The sequence below is a fragment of the Nerophis lumbriciformis genome, linkage group LG32 (genome assembly GCF_033978685.3).
Source record: "Nerophis lumbriciformis linkage group LG32, RoL_Nlum_v2.1, whole genome shotgun sequence".
NCBI lineage: Eukaryota > Metazoa > Chordata > Actinopteri > Syngnathiformes > Syngnathidae > Nerophis > Nerophis lumbriciformis.
In genome coordinates, this window is record NC_084579.2 from 346,943 (window position 1) to 362,111 (window position 15,169).

The following is a 15,169-nucleotide window of genomic DNA, read 5'->3' on the forward strand; positions in this document are numbered from 1 at the left end:
CGCTACCTACTTGTTGTTTGGACCAATAACAAGCTTGCGCTGCTTGTACTGTATGTTTGGTGAACGGAGTCTTCTGAACACAGAACCGGTCCAAGCAGGCGGACCTAGACCGCCTGAGGCGGACCTCAGCGATTATTTAGACTTGGGGCCACATTGATAGAAAAACATGCGTCTGGGGCTGGTGTGTGTGTATAAAACAAATATATATATATACATATACATACAGGTAAAAGCCAGTAAATTAGAATATTTTGAAAACTTGATTTATTTCAGTAATTGCATTCAAAAGGTGTAACTTGTACATTATATTTATTCATTGCACACAGACTGATGCATTCAAATGTTTATTTCATTTAATTTTGATGATTTGAAGTGGCAACAAATGAAAATCCAACATTCCGTGTGTCACAAAATTAGAATATTACTTAAGGCTAATACAAAAAAGGGATTTTTAGAAATGTTGGCCAACTGAAAAGTATGAAAATGAAAAATATGAGCATGTACAATACTCAATACTTGGTTGGAGCTCCTTTTGCCTCAATTACTGCGTTAATGCGGCGTGGCATGGAGTCGATGAGTTTCTGGCACTGCTCAGGTGTTATGAGAGCCCAGGTTGCTCTGATAGTGGCCTTCATCTTCCTTTTCACAATACCCCACAGATTTTCTATGGGGCTAAGGTCAGGGGAGTTGGCGGGCCAATTTAGAACAGAAATACCATGGTCCGTAAACCAGGCACGGGTAGATTTTGCGCTGTGTGCAGGCGCCAAGTCCTGTTGGAACTTGAAATCTCCATCTCCATAGAGCAGGTCAGCAGCAGGAAGCATGAAGTGCTCTAAAACTTGCTGGTAGACGGCTGCGTTGACCCTGGATCTCAGGAAACAGAGTGGACCGACACCAGCAGATGACATGGCACCCCAAACCATCACTGATGGTGGAAACTTTACACTAGACTTCAGGCAACGTGGATCCTGTGCCTCTCCTGTCTTCCTCCAGACTCTGGGACCTCGATTTCCAAAGGAAATGCAAAATTTGCTTTCGTCAGAAAACATGACTTTGGACCACTCAGCAGCAGTCCAGCTGCACACACACACACACACACACACACACATATATATATATATATATATATATATATATATATATATATATATATATATATATATATATATATATATATATATATATATAATATATATAATCAGAGGTGTGCTTGAAGGTCATGGAGAGAATGCCAAGAATGTGCAAAGCAGTCATCAGAGCAAAGGGTGGCTATTTTGAAGAAACTAGAATATAAAACATGTTATTTCACCTTTTTTTGTTAAGTACATAACTCCACATGTGTTCATTCATAGTTTTAATGTGACAATCTACAATTAAATAGTCATGAAAATAAAGAACACACATTGAATGAGAAGGTGTGTCCAAACTTTTGGCCTGTACTGTATATAAATGTGTGTGTGTGTGTATATATATATATACAGTATATATATATATATATATATATATATATATATATATATATATATATATATATATATATATATATATATACATTTTGCTGAAGATATTCTGCCATATGTGTGCTTACGTCCCTTTTTTCAGGAACACAAATACAAAACCTCACACAATAATGTCTGATAGAATGTTAAAATATATAAATATTGTGACAGTCCACCCCAAAAACCGGAAAGGAATTTCACTGTTTTTCAATGAATAAGACACCCAGAATGTACTGTATATAAAAATACCAAATGGCAACACCGTGGACTATACTCTACTGCCATCTCAAGTCCTGGAATTGCAACTGCATGCAAACTATATAATACTTGCAAATGAGCCTCACAATGTAAGAAAACAATACAGTATATCACAACTGGACAGCACAGTTATCATAGTCAGCTCATTGTCAATGTTGAATTCAAAGAAAAAGATTTTATTATTAAACAATTAACATGTTTTAACACACACAAACGTGCCAAAAATTGATACAGTTGAGTACCAGTATTGACTACCAGGCACCGTATCGGTTCAAATGTGAACGTAGGCCTCACCAAAACACCGATTATGAAGACACCAAGTGAGAGCAAAAGCAGGCGAACAGAAAGCTGAGTGAAAATGAGCAAAAAAGAAAGATACAATGTAAGCATGAAGCCCGTAGGTAAACATACTTGACTCTTTTCAGCAAAGTGTTGCTCATTACAATTCAGTCAAGTCATCAGAAATGCTCCTTACAGCACATCTATGGGAACCTTTTTGACATTTTTATGCAATTTATTGTCTTCTAAGATGTCAACTGGTAATAATCCCTCTCTAGGAAAACAACACGTAGGACAATGGACACGTCACAGCTCGTTAAATGACAGCATTAATTAGTCCGCTGACAAAAATACATGTGTGAACACTAAGCAAACCACGAGGACTAATAATACTTTTTATCATCTACCTTTCCTTTTGTGGCTGTCAGGATGTGGAGCTTGTGGAGAGACTAAATAACAGTCTGGCCTTCTTCCTCAATGACTTGCTGTCTCTCATGGACCGAGGCTTTGTGTTCAACCTCATCCGCTCCTACTACAAACAGGTACACAAACAGGCTTTTTGTGTCCTTTTTCTTATTTTGCATTGCTCTTGCCATCGTGTCCTTAGTCGTATTTTTCACGGCTCAGATCAGTAACAAGTTCCACATGACGCCGAACCCCACCTCTCTGAATGCTCTGCGGATGGACTTTATGCGGATCGTGTGCAGCCACGAGCACTACGTTGTCCTCAACCTGCCCTGCTCCACCCTCAGCCCCCCGGCTTCACCTTCCCCTTCCACATCCTCCACCACCTCACAGGTATCTGGAACAAGAGCACTATTGAAAAAGTGCTATGATAAAGACACTAATGCTTGGTTTTGAGAACTACTAATGAAGTAATACATTCATATATATACATATTGGTTACAATTATAGAAATGCATGCAGTTAATTTTTCAAGGTACAAACTACAGCCTTATTTGAGTTTCTTCTGTCTCATTCTTTTCTTGTTGCATGAGTAGAGTTCAGCATTCTCCAGTATGGCGCAAGACCAGGGTGTGGCGACCATGTTTGAGCTCTCCGTTCCGTTCCGGCAGCAGCACTTCCTGTCCGGCGTCCTCCTCAGCGAGCTCGCGCTCATACTTGATCCGGAAGGAGAAGGGTAATCCTTTATTTCCTGCTCAAATAAAAACAGCTATTTGCATGGTGTTGCATGCCAAATGATCTTTGTGCTGTGTAAGAAAGACATGAAATGTGTTTTGTTTGTGCCACAGGGTGTTTTTCCTTCATAAAAAAGCTATTAGTGCCGTTCACTCCCTGCTGTGCAGCCATGATTCTGATCCTCGCTACAGCGACCCTCAGGTCAGAGCCCACATCGCTCAGCTCTACCTGCCTCTCATCCCCATTGTCATGGAAACCCTGCATCAACTCCATGACTTTTCAGGTCAGCGACTTTTTATTTTATTTTATTTTTTTATCTCCAGATGTGTCAAAAGCGCTCCACTGTTGATAGTATTGCTCCTTAGAGAGCGTCTTTTATTTTCTTGCTTCTTTGCAGACTCCACTCTGTCTCGAGTGCGCCATGTCCCAGCCCACGCCGACGATGCAGACTTAGACGGTAACAACACTATCAGTCAGTCTGTTGCCATGGCGATTGCCGGCTCCCCCATGCATCACACCAAGGCCAGCCCGTTTGCACTTCCCACAGTGGTGAGCAGCTGACCTCTCCGTCCATACACAATTGTCTTTTTCCTTCTGTTGGATTTTAGGATGTGCGTTGTTTGCTTTCCAGGCCGGGCGCCAGGGCAGCTGCTTGTCCGCCGAGTGCAGCCGAACTCTGCTGGTGTGTTTTCTGTGGGTGCTGAAGAATGCCGAGCCCGCTCTCCTGGAGCGCTGGGTGTCCTATCTGTCGGTGCAGCAAATCAACCGCCTGCTGGAGCTACTGCATCTCTGTGTCTCCTGCTTTGAGTACAAGGTACAATAAGCAGACAGACACCCCCCCCCCCCCCTTTTTTTTTTTTTTGTAATGACTCACGTCCAGATGCTTCTTGTGTCTGAACGGCATGTTGTTATTGCAGGGGAAGAAGTCTCTGGAGAGGATCAACAGCTTGACATTTAAGAAATCGCAGGACATGAAAGCGCGTCTGGAGGAGGCCATCCTCGGTACCATCGGCGCTCGTCAGGAGATGGTGCGGCGTTGCCGAGGTAAAGCGCGCTGGCACTGCGAAGCACGCATTTGTGACAAACGTGTTGATTGTAAGGATGTGTTGACACTGCAGAAAGGAGTCCCTATGGCAGCCAGGAGAACGTCAGGTGGAGAAAGAATGTCACTCACTGGAAACAAAACACAGACAGGGTGGACAAGTATGTAAACATGAATTCCACATTGACTCCCAGATTGAATACATTTTGATGTTTCCATACCTGATCTTTTAAACCTCTAACCAGGACTAAGGCTGAAGTGGAGCAGGAGACTGTGGTGGATGGAAACTTGTCTACAGAGGCGTCCCTAGTTGTGTTGGACACACTGGAGATTATAGTCAAGGTGTATTCATCTAACTACTTTTCATTATCTACATCAGGGCTCCCCAAAATCCGGCCCGTGGAAAGTCCCAAGTTAAACTTTTTTTTAAAAATCTGTCCTTTCTAATCCATTTTCTACCATTCTCGGGGTCTCCTCGGGCAGGGCAAAGGGTATTGTCTAAAAATGCATTTCCCCATGGATAATGTGACATCTCTATCGGCAAGTGCATGTAAAAATGCCCCTGTGACTACTTTTTTGCAATGTGTTGCTGCCATAAAATTCTAAGTTAATGATTACTCAGTGGCCTAGTGGTTAGAGTGTCCGCCCTGAGATCGGTAGGTTGTGAGTTCAAATCCCGGCCGGGTCATACCAAAGACTATAAAAATGGGACCCATTACCTCCCTGCTTGGCACTCAGCATCAAGGGTTAGAATTGGGGGTTAAATCACCAAAAAATGATTCCCGGGCGCGGCCACCGCTGCTGCCCACTGCTCCCCTCACCTCCCAGGGGGTGATCAAGGGTGATGGGTCAAATGCAGAGAATAATTTCACCACACCTAGTGTGTGTGTGACAATCATTGGTACTTTAACTTTAACTTTAACTTTATTTGCACACAAAAAAAATTAAGTTTCTGACTGTTGAACATGAACTATCTTGTCTTTGCAGTCTATTCAATTGAATATAAGTTGAAAAGGATTTGTTGTATTCTCTTTTTATTGACCATTTACACAATGTGACAACTTCACTGCTTTTGTACTTCATAATCTTATGATATTGTGTTAATCTTCTTGATTGTCATCTTCAAGACTGTGGTGGCATCAGAGCTGAAGGAAAGTGTGTTAGGAGGCGTGCTGAGAGTTCTTCTCCACAGCATGGCAGGCAACCAGAGTGCCCTCTTCCTGCAGCACTGCTTCACTACACAAAGAGCTCTTGTCTTCAAGGTACATTTGTGTGAGCATGTCACAGTACAGCCAAATTCTTATCATTTTTATTGTGCAACATTTTGGTAAATGGTCTGTATTAACAAATGCCAGCCTAAAAAGGGCACAGAAGCTAAAGTGCTGTGTACAGTTTCCAGAGATGCTGTTTGAGGAGGACACGGAGCTTTGTGCAGACTTGTGCCTGCGTCTGCTGCGACACTGCAGCAGCAGCATCGCCTCCGTCAGAAGTCACGCCTCCGCCTCCCTTTACCTGCTCATGAGACAAAACTTTGAGATCGGAAATGTCAGTCAAGATGATCCCATTTGCTTGACAATGGCTAAAGGACTCTTGTTAAAATTGTCATTTTTGGGTTTGCATCAGAATTTTGCTCGAGTGAAGATGCAGGTCACAATGTCGCTATCGTCACTGGTGGGAACCTCGCAGAACTTCAATGAGGAGCATCTCCGGCGCTCTCTCAAGACCATCCTGACTTACGCCGAGGAGGACGTGGAGCTTCGTGACACCCCCTTCCCAGATCAGGCATGCATAACAACTTGTTAGTAGTACTGATGATGCAATTACAGTAACAACATATTTGCCATGTCCTGCTTTTGCAGGTCCAGGATCTGGTGTTCAACTTGCACATGATTCTTACCGACACTGTGAAGATGAAAGAGCATCAGCAGGATCCCGAGATGCTAATTGATCTTATGTACAGGTACATACATTTGCATCCACTTAAAAGCAAGATCAATCTGTCTGGCATTTAAAGAGGTCACATTGTGATTATTTTTCTACATTTAAAACACTCACTTGTGTCCTACACAACATGTCATTGTGGTTATTTGCTCAAAGTTTTGCACAGATTATGTTTTGCAGACCGTTTTCAAGCCACTTTCTGACCGTCTATTCAAAATGCCCCATTTTCTGGACTCTTGTTTACCTTGTCGTTTTTAGCGCTTTCATGACAAGTCTACTGACAGATCAAGGTTGGACTACACGCTACTTCGTATTAGAAATGGCGACAACGGAGGATGTATGTGCACGTACGAGCCAGTCTGCCCCACAAGAAGCGGATAGCAAAAGACAAGGCGCTTATTGACTATACACAATTTCCCTTGTGGATCATTAAAGTTTGTCTAAGTCTAAATCTCTACTAGGGTTGTACGGTATACCGGTACTAGTATAGTATCGTGATACTAATGAATCATATTCAGTACTATACCGCCTCTGAAAAGTACCGGTCCACCACCCCCCTGCGCCCCTCCCCGTCGTCGTCACGTGGTGTCATTGCTGGTTTTACGAGCAGAGGAGCATGTTGGGCAGCGCACACACACATTGTACTTACAAGCAGACACAGTGTGTAGACAGAAAAGGGAGAATGGACGCATTTTGGTGTAAAAAGTCAAGATAAAGGTGAAGTTCTAACACTGAAACACCCTCAGGAAGAGCTGCTTTAAGACATGCAGCTAACATCCATCCACAGTGTTTTAGCTACTTCTAAATCACTAATCCTGGTCTCCATGGCAACAAATAAAGTATGTTTCTTACAAGTAGCATTATCACTGCAGGACGAGGAAAAGCTAAACATGCTTCACTACACACCGTAGCTCACCGGCGTCACAATGTAACCAAAACGCCATGGGTGGATCTATACCTGACATCCACTGTAATGATACCAAGTACAGGAGCGTATCTCGTCGATACTACTATGATTACATCGATAGTTTTTGGCATCACAGCATCTTCTTTCATTTAAAAAAAAAATGTATATGATGTTTATAAAGTCAGTAAATATGTCCCTGGACACATGAGGACTTTGAATATGACCAATGTATGATCCTGTAACTACTTGGTATCACATCCATACCTAAATGTGTGGTATCATCCAAAACTAATGTCAAGTATCAAAGAAGAGAAGAATAAGTGATTATTGCATTTTAACAGAAGTGTAGATAGAACATGTTCAAACAGATATTAACAGTAAATGAACAAGTAGATTAATCATTCATTTTTACAGTTTGTCCCTCATAATGTGTATAAAATAATAGGTGTATAAATGACACAATATGTTACTGCATACGACTAATTAGGAGTCTTTGTTTGTTTACTTACTACTAAAAGACAAGTTGTCTAGTATGTTCAACATTTTATTTAAGGACAAACTTGCAATAATAAACATGTATAATGTACCCTAAGATTTGTTGTTAAAATAAAGACAATATTGCCATTTTTTTGTGGTCCCCCTTACTTAGAAAAGTATGGAAATAATTTTGGTACCGGTACCAAAATACTGGTATGTGGACAACACTAATCTCTACCATACATGGATAATCCGCTGACTTCACCAATGGTAAAAACATTACCAATGGGGCAAATTTCAAACGGCTTGTTTTGGGGAAGTATGGAGGAAAGCAATATTGTTTCATAAAAATCTCCGCAATGGCTCTTCGGTTGGATTTATAAATGTGTGGGACTTCTACAGATCCCAAATACACAATAGCAGGTACCAATTGGTAAGAAAAGTTGGTTTTGCATAATGGGGACCTTCTTTTTGCATCAGGATTGCAAAGGGCTACCAGAACTCCCCAGACCTGCGCCTCACGTGGCTCCAGAACATGGCGGGGAAGCACTCGGAGAGAGGGAACCACGCTGAGGCCGCCCACTGTCTGGTCCACAGCGCCGCCCTAGTGGCAGAGTACCTCAACATGCTGGAGGATTGTCGCTACCTGCCAATTGGTTGTGTCACCTTTCAGGTCAGTACTGGGAAACATTCCCAGATAAATGTGAGCGCTGATTCTCATTTCATGCGTTTCTTCTTCAGAATATTTCCTCCAATGTGCTGGAGGAGTCGGCCGTATCGGATGATGTCCTTTCTCCAGAGGAGGAGGGCATTTGTGCTGGGAAGTACTTCAGCGAGTCGGGCCTGGTGGGCCTCCTGGAGCAAGCAGCTGCCTCCTTCAACATGGTGCCACTTGCCTTCTCCGAGCACACGCCGGCTGGGTGTGGCACGAGTGCGACTGTTGACCTTAGCTTTGTGCTTTCAAACGCAGGCTGCCATGTACGAGGCTATAAACGAGGTGTACAAGATTCTTCTCCCCATTCACGAAGCTAACAGAGACTTCAAAAAGCTGGCAGGTGTCCACGGGAAGCTGCAGGACGCCTTCAACAAAGTCTACAACCAAGTAAGCTGCAGTCCATCTGAGAAATACATATAGTGCTACCTCAACTTACAGCTATTGAGATACCAGCTCTGTTTTCTTAATGCTGTAAGATGCGAACATAAATTGGAATTACGAGCCTCCAAACCAATAATTAGCATAGTGAACCCCGCCAAAAAACATCCGGTCTTAGTCGCTGGCATTGGCTTATAGCTGCAGATGGACAGAACTTTTTTTAGCCATTGGCGGCATCCTTAGTGTGCCCTGCTGGGGCTTTCTCCTCCACCCACGGGTCGCCTTCTTTTTCTCGCCTTAAGCTCCAGGCAGTCTGTCGCTCCCACCAGCTCTGAATCCACGCCGTCCACTCTGCTCCGCCCACTACTTAGACTGTGGGAGATAGCATAACTAGCTTTCTCAACACCATTACCAACGTTACGGACACTGTTAACGCTCTCACCTTTTGTACCTAATGAGACGGCAATGGGAGCAAACCAAAATGTTCAAGTCCTCTTCATTCTGCTTGAGGAGGTAAATGTCTTACATCAAACTGCTTTTTATTCAATGTCAATCAATCAATCAATGTTTATTTATATAGCCCTAAATCACAAGTGTCTCAAAGGGCTGCACAAGCCACAACGACATCCTCGGTCAAAGCCCACATAAGAGCAAGGAAAAACTCACCCCAGTGGGACGTCGATGTGAATGACTATGAGAAACCTTGGAGAGGACCGCATATGTGGGTAACCCCCCCCCCCTCTCGAGGAGACCGAATGCAATGGATGTCGAGTGGGTCTGACATAATATTGTGAGAGTCCAGTCCATAGTGGATCCAACATAATAGTAAGAGTCCAGTCCATAGTGGGGCCAGCAGGACACCATCCCGAGCGGAGACGGGTCAGCAGCGCAGAGATGTTCCCAGCCGATGCACAGGCGAGCGGTCCACCCCAGGTCCCGACTCTGGACAGCCAGCACTTCATCCATGGCCACCGGACCTGCGCCCACCCCCCTCCACAAGGAATAGGGGAGCAGAGGAGAAAAGAAAAGAAACGGCAGATCAACTGGTCTAACAGGGGGGCTATTTAAAGGCTAGAGTATACAAATGAGTTTTAAGATGGGACTTAAATGCTTCTACTGAGGTAGCATCTCTAATTGTTACCGGGAGGGCATTCCATAGTACTGGAGCCCCAATAGAAAACGCTCTATAGCCCGCAGACTTTTTTTGGGCTCTGGGAATCACTAATAAGCCGGAGTTCTTTGAAGGCAGATTTCTTGCCGGGACATATGGTACAATGCAATCAGCAAGATAGGATGGAGCTAGACCGTGTAGTATTTTATACGTAAGTAGTAAAACCTTAAAGTCGCATCTTAAGTGCACAGGAAGCCAGTGCAGGTGAGCCAGTATAGGTATATATATATGTATATATGTATATAAAGGTATATACAGTATAGGCGTAATATGATCAAACTTTCTTGTTCTTGTCAAAAGTCTAGCAGCCGCATTTTGTACCAACTGTAATTTTTTAATGCTAGACATAGGGAGACCCCAAAATAATACGTTACAGGAGACGAGACGTAACGAACGCATGAATAATGATCTCAGCGTCGCTAGTGGATAAAATAGAACGAATTTTAGCGATATTACGGAGATTAAAGAAGGCCGTTTTAGTAACACTCTTAATGTGTGACTCAAAGGAGAGAGTTGTTTTAGTAACACTCTTAATGTGTGACTCAAAGGAGAGAGTTGTTTTAGTAACACTCTTAATGTGTGACTCAAAGGAGAGAGTTGTTTTAGTAACACTCTTAATGTGTGACTCAAAGGAGAGAGTTGTTTTAGTAACACTCTTAATGTGTGACTCAAAGGAGAGAGTTGTTTTAGTAACACTCTTAATGTGTGACTCAAAGGAGAGAGTTGGGTGGAAGATAATACCCAGATTCTTTACTGAGTCGCCTTGTGTAATTGTTTGGTTGTCAAATGTTAAGGTGGTATTATTAAATAAATGTCGGTGTTTAGCAGGACCAATAATCAGCATTTCCGTTTTCTTGGCGTTGAGTTGCAAGAAGTTAGCGGACATCCATTGTTTAATTTCATTAAGACACGCCTCCAGCTGACTACAATCCGGCGTGTTGGTCAGCTTTAGGGGCATGTAGAGTTGGGTGTCATCAGCATAACAATGAAAGCTAACACCGTATTTGCGTATGATGTCGCCTAGCGGCAGCATGTAAATACTAAAGAGTGCAGGGCCAAGAACCGAACCCTGAGGAACTCCGCACGTTACCTTAACATAGTCAGAGGTCACATTATTATGGGAGACGCATTGCATCCTGTCAGTAAGATAAGAGTTATTGAGGGCCACATGGCAGTTATGGTTGCCCTCAGAAAGTCGCTTTTAACAATGAGTAATATATGAATATACGTGTATATGTATAATACATTAACAATATATTTTTTACATAAGCTGCAAAATAAATATTTACATTTTACTTTAAAAACTGGCAGCTCAGTCACCAGAATGTTACAGTAAAAGCAGTTTTTTTACAGCATATAAAAGAAACAATACCACTGTTTTTAGCGGTAAAATTCAAGCAACAGAGCTACCTTTTTTTTCTTCCGTAAAATCGTGGGTTTTTTTAAATGTTTTTTTGTTTGTTTTTAATGTTTTAGTGTCTTACTGTATATGGAAAAAAACAGTACCAAAGTTGATTTTACGGTCAAAAACTCAGTCGGTGGAATTTGACCCTAAAATCTATTGACATTTTTACAGTCTAAAATTTGATTGCTAATTAGGGCCCGCATGGCCCTAATTAGCAATTAATTAATTAATTAATGGCATAAGGACCTATTGAATTTGTAAGGTTTTATTCTTTATTATTATTCTTCCGCACTTTGCAGCTTTGCGCTGTAATTTGACCCCCTTAACATACTTCAAAACTCACCAAATTTAACACACACATCAGGACTTCCAAAAATTGCCTTTTAATAAAAAACCGAACCTCAAAAATCAAAATTGCGCTCTAGCGCCCCCTAGGAAGAAAACTGCCTCTAACTCCCAGTAGGAATGTCATAGAGACATGAAACAAAAACCTCTATGTAGGTCTCACTTAGACCTACTTTTCATTAATTAATTTCCTCGGGCAAAAATCTACAGGAAGTTGGCAATTCCCCCTTCAAGACAAAAAAGTACTAAAAACAGTCACTTTTGCCTCTTTGAGCTGTAATTTGACCCCCTTAACATGCTTCAAAACTCACCAAACTGAACACACGCATCAGGACTGGCTAAAATTGTGATCTAAAAAAAAAACCTAACCCCAAATCTAAAAATTGCGCTCTACTGCAATTTTTTAATAAAACGCAAAAAAAACTGCTCCTCGGAAGAAAAAAATGACAAAACTGCCTGTAACTCCCACTGGGAAAGTCGGAGAGACATGAAACAAAAATCCCTATGTAGGTCTCACTTAGACCTACATTTCATAGATTGACAACCCCCATTAAAAATCAACAGGAAGTTTGCTATTCCCTCTTCAAAACAAATTTTTTGTAAAAACCGGTCACCTTCCTTCAAAAACTATCTCCTCTGAGCGCGTTTGTCGTTTCGGCTTCAAACTAACACAGGAGAGAGATTGAACCCTTGTGATTACAACGACAGAAGCGCTTTTTTTCTAACTGCTCCGGTTTTGATTTTATGAGCCTTCAAAGAACCGCTGCGCTGCTGTTTTTTTAAGATGGCTGCTTAAAAGCAGGAAGCACCAACATGCCCACACAATGCAGACAAGGTAGGTACACTAGACAAAAGTCTTGGGACACTTCAGACTAAAAGTAGACAAAAGTTTTGGGACACTTATGACTATCACTGGACAAAAGTATTGGGACATTTAGGACTAGCACCTGCCAAATACGCGGGCCCGACCAATGCTGCTTGCAGCTTTAATTTGTTTTGAAATCATAAGTCAAGCAGATATTTAAGTACAGTATTTACCTTTATTTTAACAAAAAGTATTTTTGGAATAGATGATAATATATTTTGATATTGATAATATTGCATATTAAAAGATATGCAATTGCATGCCGTACATGATTTATAATGTCAAAAGGGAAAGAACAAATATATTTAGTGGGAAAAGATGAAGCATTTTATTAACGCATATTATTTCCAGGCTTTTGCGGGCCACATAAAATAATGTGGCGGGCCAGATTTGGCCCCCGGGCCTTGAGTTTGACGCATGTGCCTTACATTATTAATACATTACCAAATAAAACTACAGTACTGTAGTACAGGCTATTGTTTTGTTTTTCAAACAGTATTATCTAAATGTTTGTTTTCTTTTTAAAAGGTATTTTACATGTTAAAATTGTGATGTTTAGGGGGGGAAAGCACACATTAAATGAATTGTAATTTATTTCAATGAATATAATATAATCTCAGTCATGGAACCAATTGAGCTGGTAAATTGAGGTACTACTGTACTGTACTTATCAGGTCCTTAGGATTTCTCCTTGTGGCTTCTCATTCTGTTCTTTGTTTTTTTACAGAGCTCAGGATGGGAGGTAACTCATTAATTTCTGAAATGTGTTGAGTTTTTATGCAGAATATTTCCAAATATGTGTATCGTTTAGTGTTCAGGATTAAGGCTTGCAGTTGCTGGTCATATGTTTGCGATTGACAATATTCTCTGTCTTCCTCATCACATGGTCTTGTCCCGCCTCCCGTGTGATTGACTGGTGAGTGGCATGAGGCTTGTGTTCCATTTCTTGTAACAGTTGCACACGAGGTTACGTGTTTACGGTTTCACAATTCAACATGTTTGAAAAGGAGTAAGAAGAAGCAGAGAAATAGTGTTCTATGAAGTATATTCTTTACTATGTTGTGACAGCAGCCACATTGGCAGACTCTTCAGTACTAGTAGCAATAACATAATAATAACAAGTCGAAATTGAGAAGACGTAAACAAACAGCTTCCTATTTGTGTATCATCAATACTGTGCAATCAGAGCATACATGTTTGTGTACAGGGTTTGAATGTGCATTTGTTCAAATTCAGTATAATATTTGTAAGGAGGTATATCTATATATAACTCATACTGTAAATGACATACAGTCAGGCCAAATGTTTGGACACACCTTCTCATTCATTGTGTTTTCTTTATGTTCATGACTATTTACATTGTAGATTGTCACATCAAAACTATCAATGAACACATGTGGAGTTATGTACTTAATCTTGTATATTCTAGTTTCTTCAAAATAGCCACCCTTTGCTCTGATTACTGCTTTGCACACACTTGGCATTCTCTCCATGAGCTTCAAAAAGGAAGTCACCTGAAATGGTTTTCACTTCACAGGTGTGCTTGAAGCTCATGGAGAGAATGCCACGAGTGTGCAAAGCAGTAATCCGAGCAAAGGGTGGCTATTTTGAAGGAACTAGAATATAAAACATGTTATTTCACCTTTTTTTGTTAAGTACATAACTCCACATGTGTTCATTCATAGTTTTGATGTGACAATCTACAATGTAAATAGTCATGAACATAAAGAGCACACATTGAAGGAGAAGGTGTGTCCAAATTTTTGGCCTGTACTGTACATAGTGCACAACTGTATAAGACCCACGTTTAAAAAGTATACCACACTCGTAACCACCTACAGACGTCCCTCGCCACATTGCGCGTCGTAGTTTGCGACTTCACTCCATAGCTGATTTTTGTGGGGGGGGGGTTTCTCCTTGTTGTACTTTTTTGAACTATATAAAGTAAAAATATGAATACTACTGTAATATTGGCCACTGGAGGAGATCAAACCAATCAGAGCACACTGTTCAATATCGTGGCCTCCGATTGGCTCTGCCTCAGTCCCGCCTGTTTGTTTATTTTTTTATTTAACCAGGAAAAGATCCCATTGAGATTAAAAAGCTCTTTTCCAAGGGAGTCCTGGCCAAGAGGCAGCAAAGTTACACATTAAAATGTTAGGATGGACATCAAGTCAAACACTTACAGATAACTGAGGCTCCTTCAAACGCTCTCAGTTTAGATTTAAAAGCATATAAGGATAAAAATGCAGTCATCTTCCAGTCACTTTGTAACATGTTCCAAGCACAAGGAGCTGCAGAGACAAAAGCTTTGTTCCCCAGCTCAGTGCCAGCAACATCTGATGGTTGGATCTCAGTGCATAAGAGTTGCTACTTCTCCGTGACATCAATGCACAAATTTATTAAGGCAATAGTCCCAGAAGAGCCTTGTAAATAAAAGTGTAGCAATGACACTGTCTCCTAGTGCAGTGTTTTTCAACCACTGTGCCGCGGCACACTAGTGTGCCGTGAGATACAGTCTGGTGTGCCGTGGGAGATTATCTAATTTCACCTATTTGGGTTAAAAATATTTTTTGCAAAGCAGTAATTATAGTCTGCAAATGATGTGTTGTTGTTGAGTGTCGGTGCTGTCTAGAGCTCGGCAGAGTAACCGTGTAATACTCTTCCATATCAGTAGGTGGCAGCCGGTAGCTAATTGCTCTGTAGATGTCGGAAACAGCGGAAGGCAGCGTGCAGGTAAAAAAGTG

The 15,169-nt window shown here is 41.5% G+C and overlaps 1 protein-coding gene across 2 annotated transcripts in view; it reads left to right on the top strand.

Annotated features, from left to right (window-relative positions):
• Positions 1–15,169, top strand: part of dock6 (dedicator of cytokinesis 6) — an 81,382-nt gene that overhangs the window by 47,731 nt on the left and 18,482 nt on the right. For both annotated transcript variants that reach the window (XM_061981245.2, XM_061981246.2), the window contains 17 exons: positions 2,465–2,578; positions 2,664–2,834; positions 3,038–3,177; positions 3,290–3,459; positions 3,574–3,725; positions 3,808–3,990; positions 4,094–4,220; positions 4,295–4,379; positions 4,464–4,560; positions 5,346–5,480; positions 5,611–5,763; positions 5,842–6,000; positions 6,078–6,178; positions 8,024–8,216; positions 8,285–8,428; positions 8,514–8,645; positions 13,150–13,164. In XM_061981245.2, coding sequence (XP_061837229.1) covers positions 2,465–2,578; positions 2,664–2,834; positions 3,038–3,177; positions 3,290–3,459; positions 3,574–3,725; positions 3,808–3,990; positions 4,094–4,220; positions 4,295–4,379; positions 4,464–4,560; positions 5,346–5,480; positions 5,611–5,763; positions 5,842–6,000; positions 6,078–6,178; positions 8,024–8,216; positions 8,285–8,428; positions 8,514–8,645; positions 13,150–13,164 — 2,271 coding nt within the window. The remainder of the gene's footprint in view (positions 1–2,464; positions 2,579–2,663; positions 2,835–3,037; positions 3,178–3,289; positions 3,460–3,573; positions 3,726–3,807; positions 3,991–4,093; positions 4,221–4,294; positions 4,380–4,463; positions 4,561–5,345; positions 5,481–5,610; positions 5,764–5,841; positions 6,001–6,077; positions 6,179–8,023; positions 8,217–8,284; positions 8,429–8,513; positions 8,646–13,149; positions 13,165–15,169) is intronic.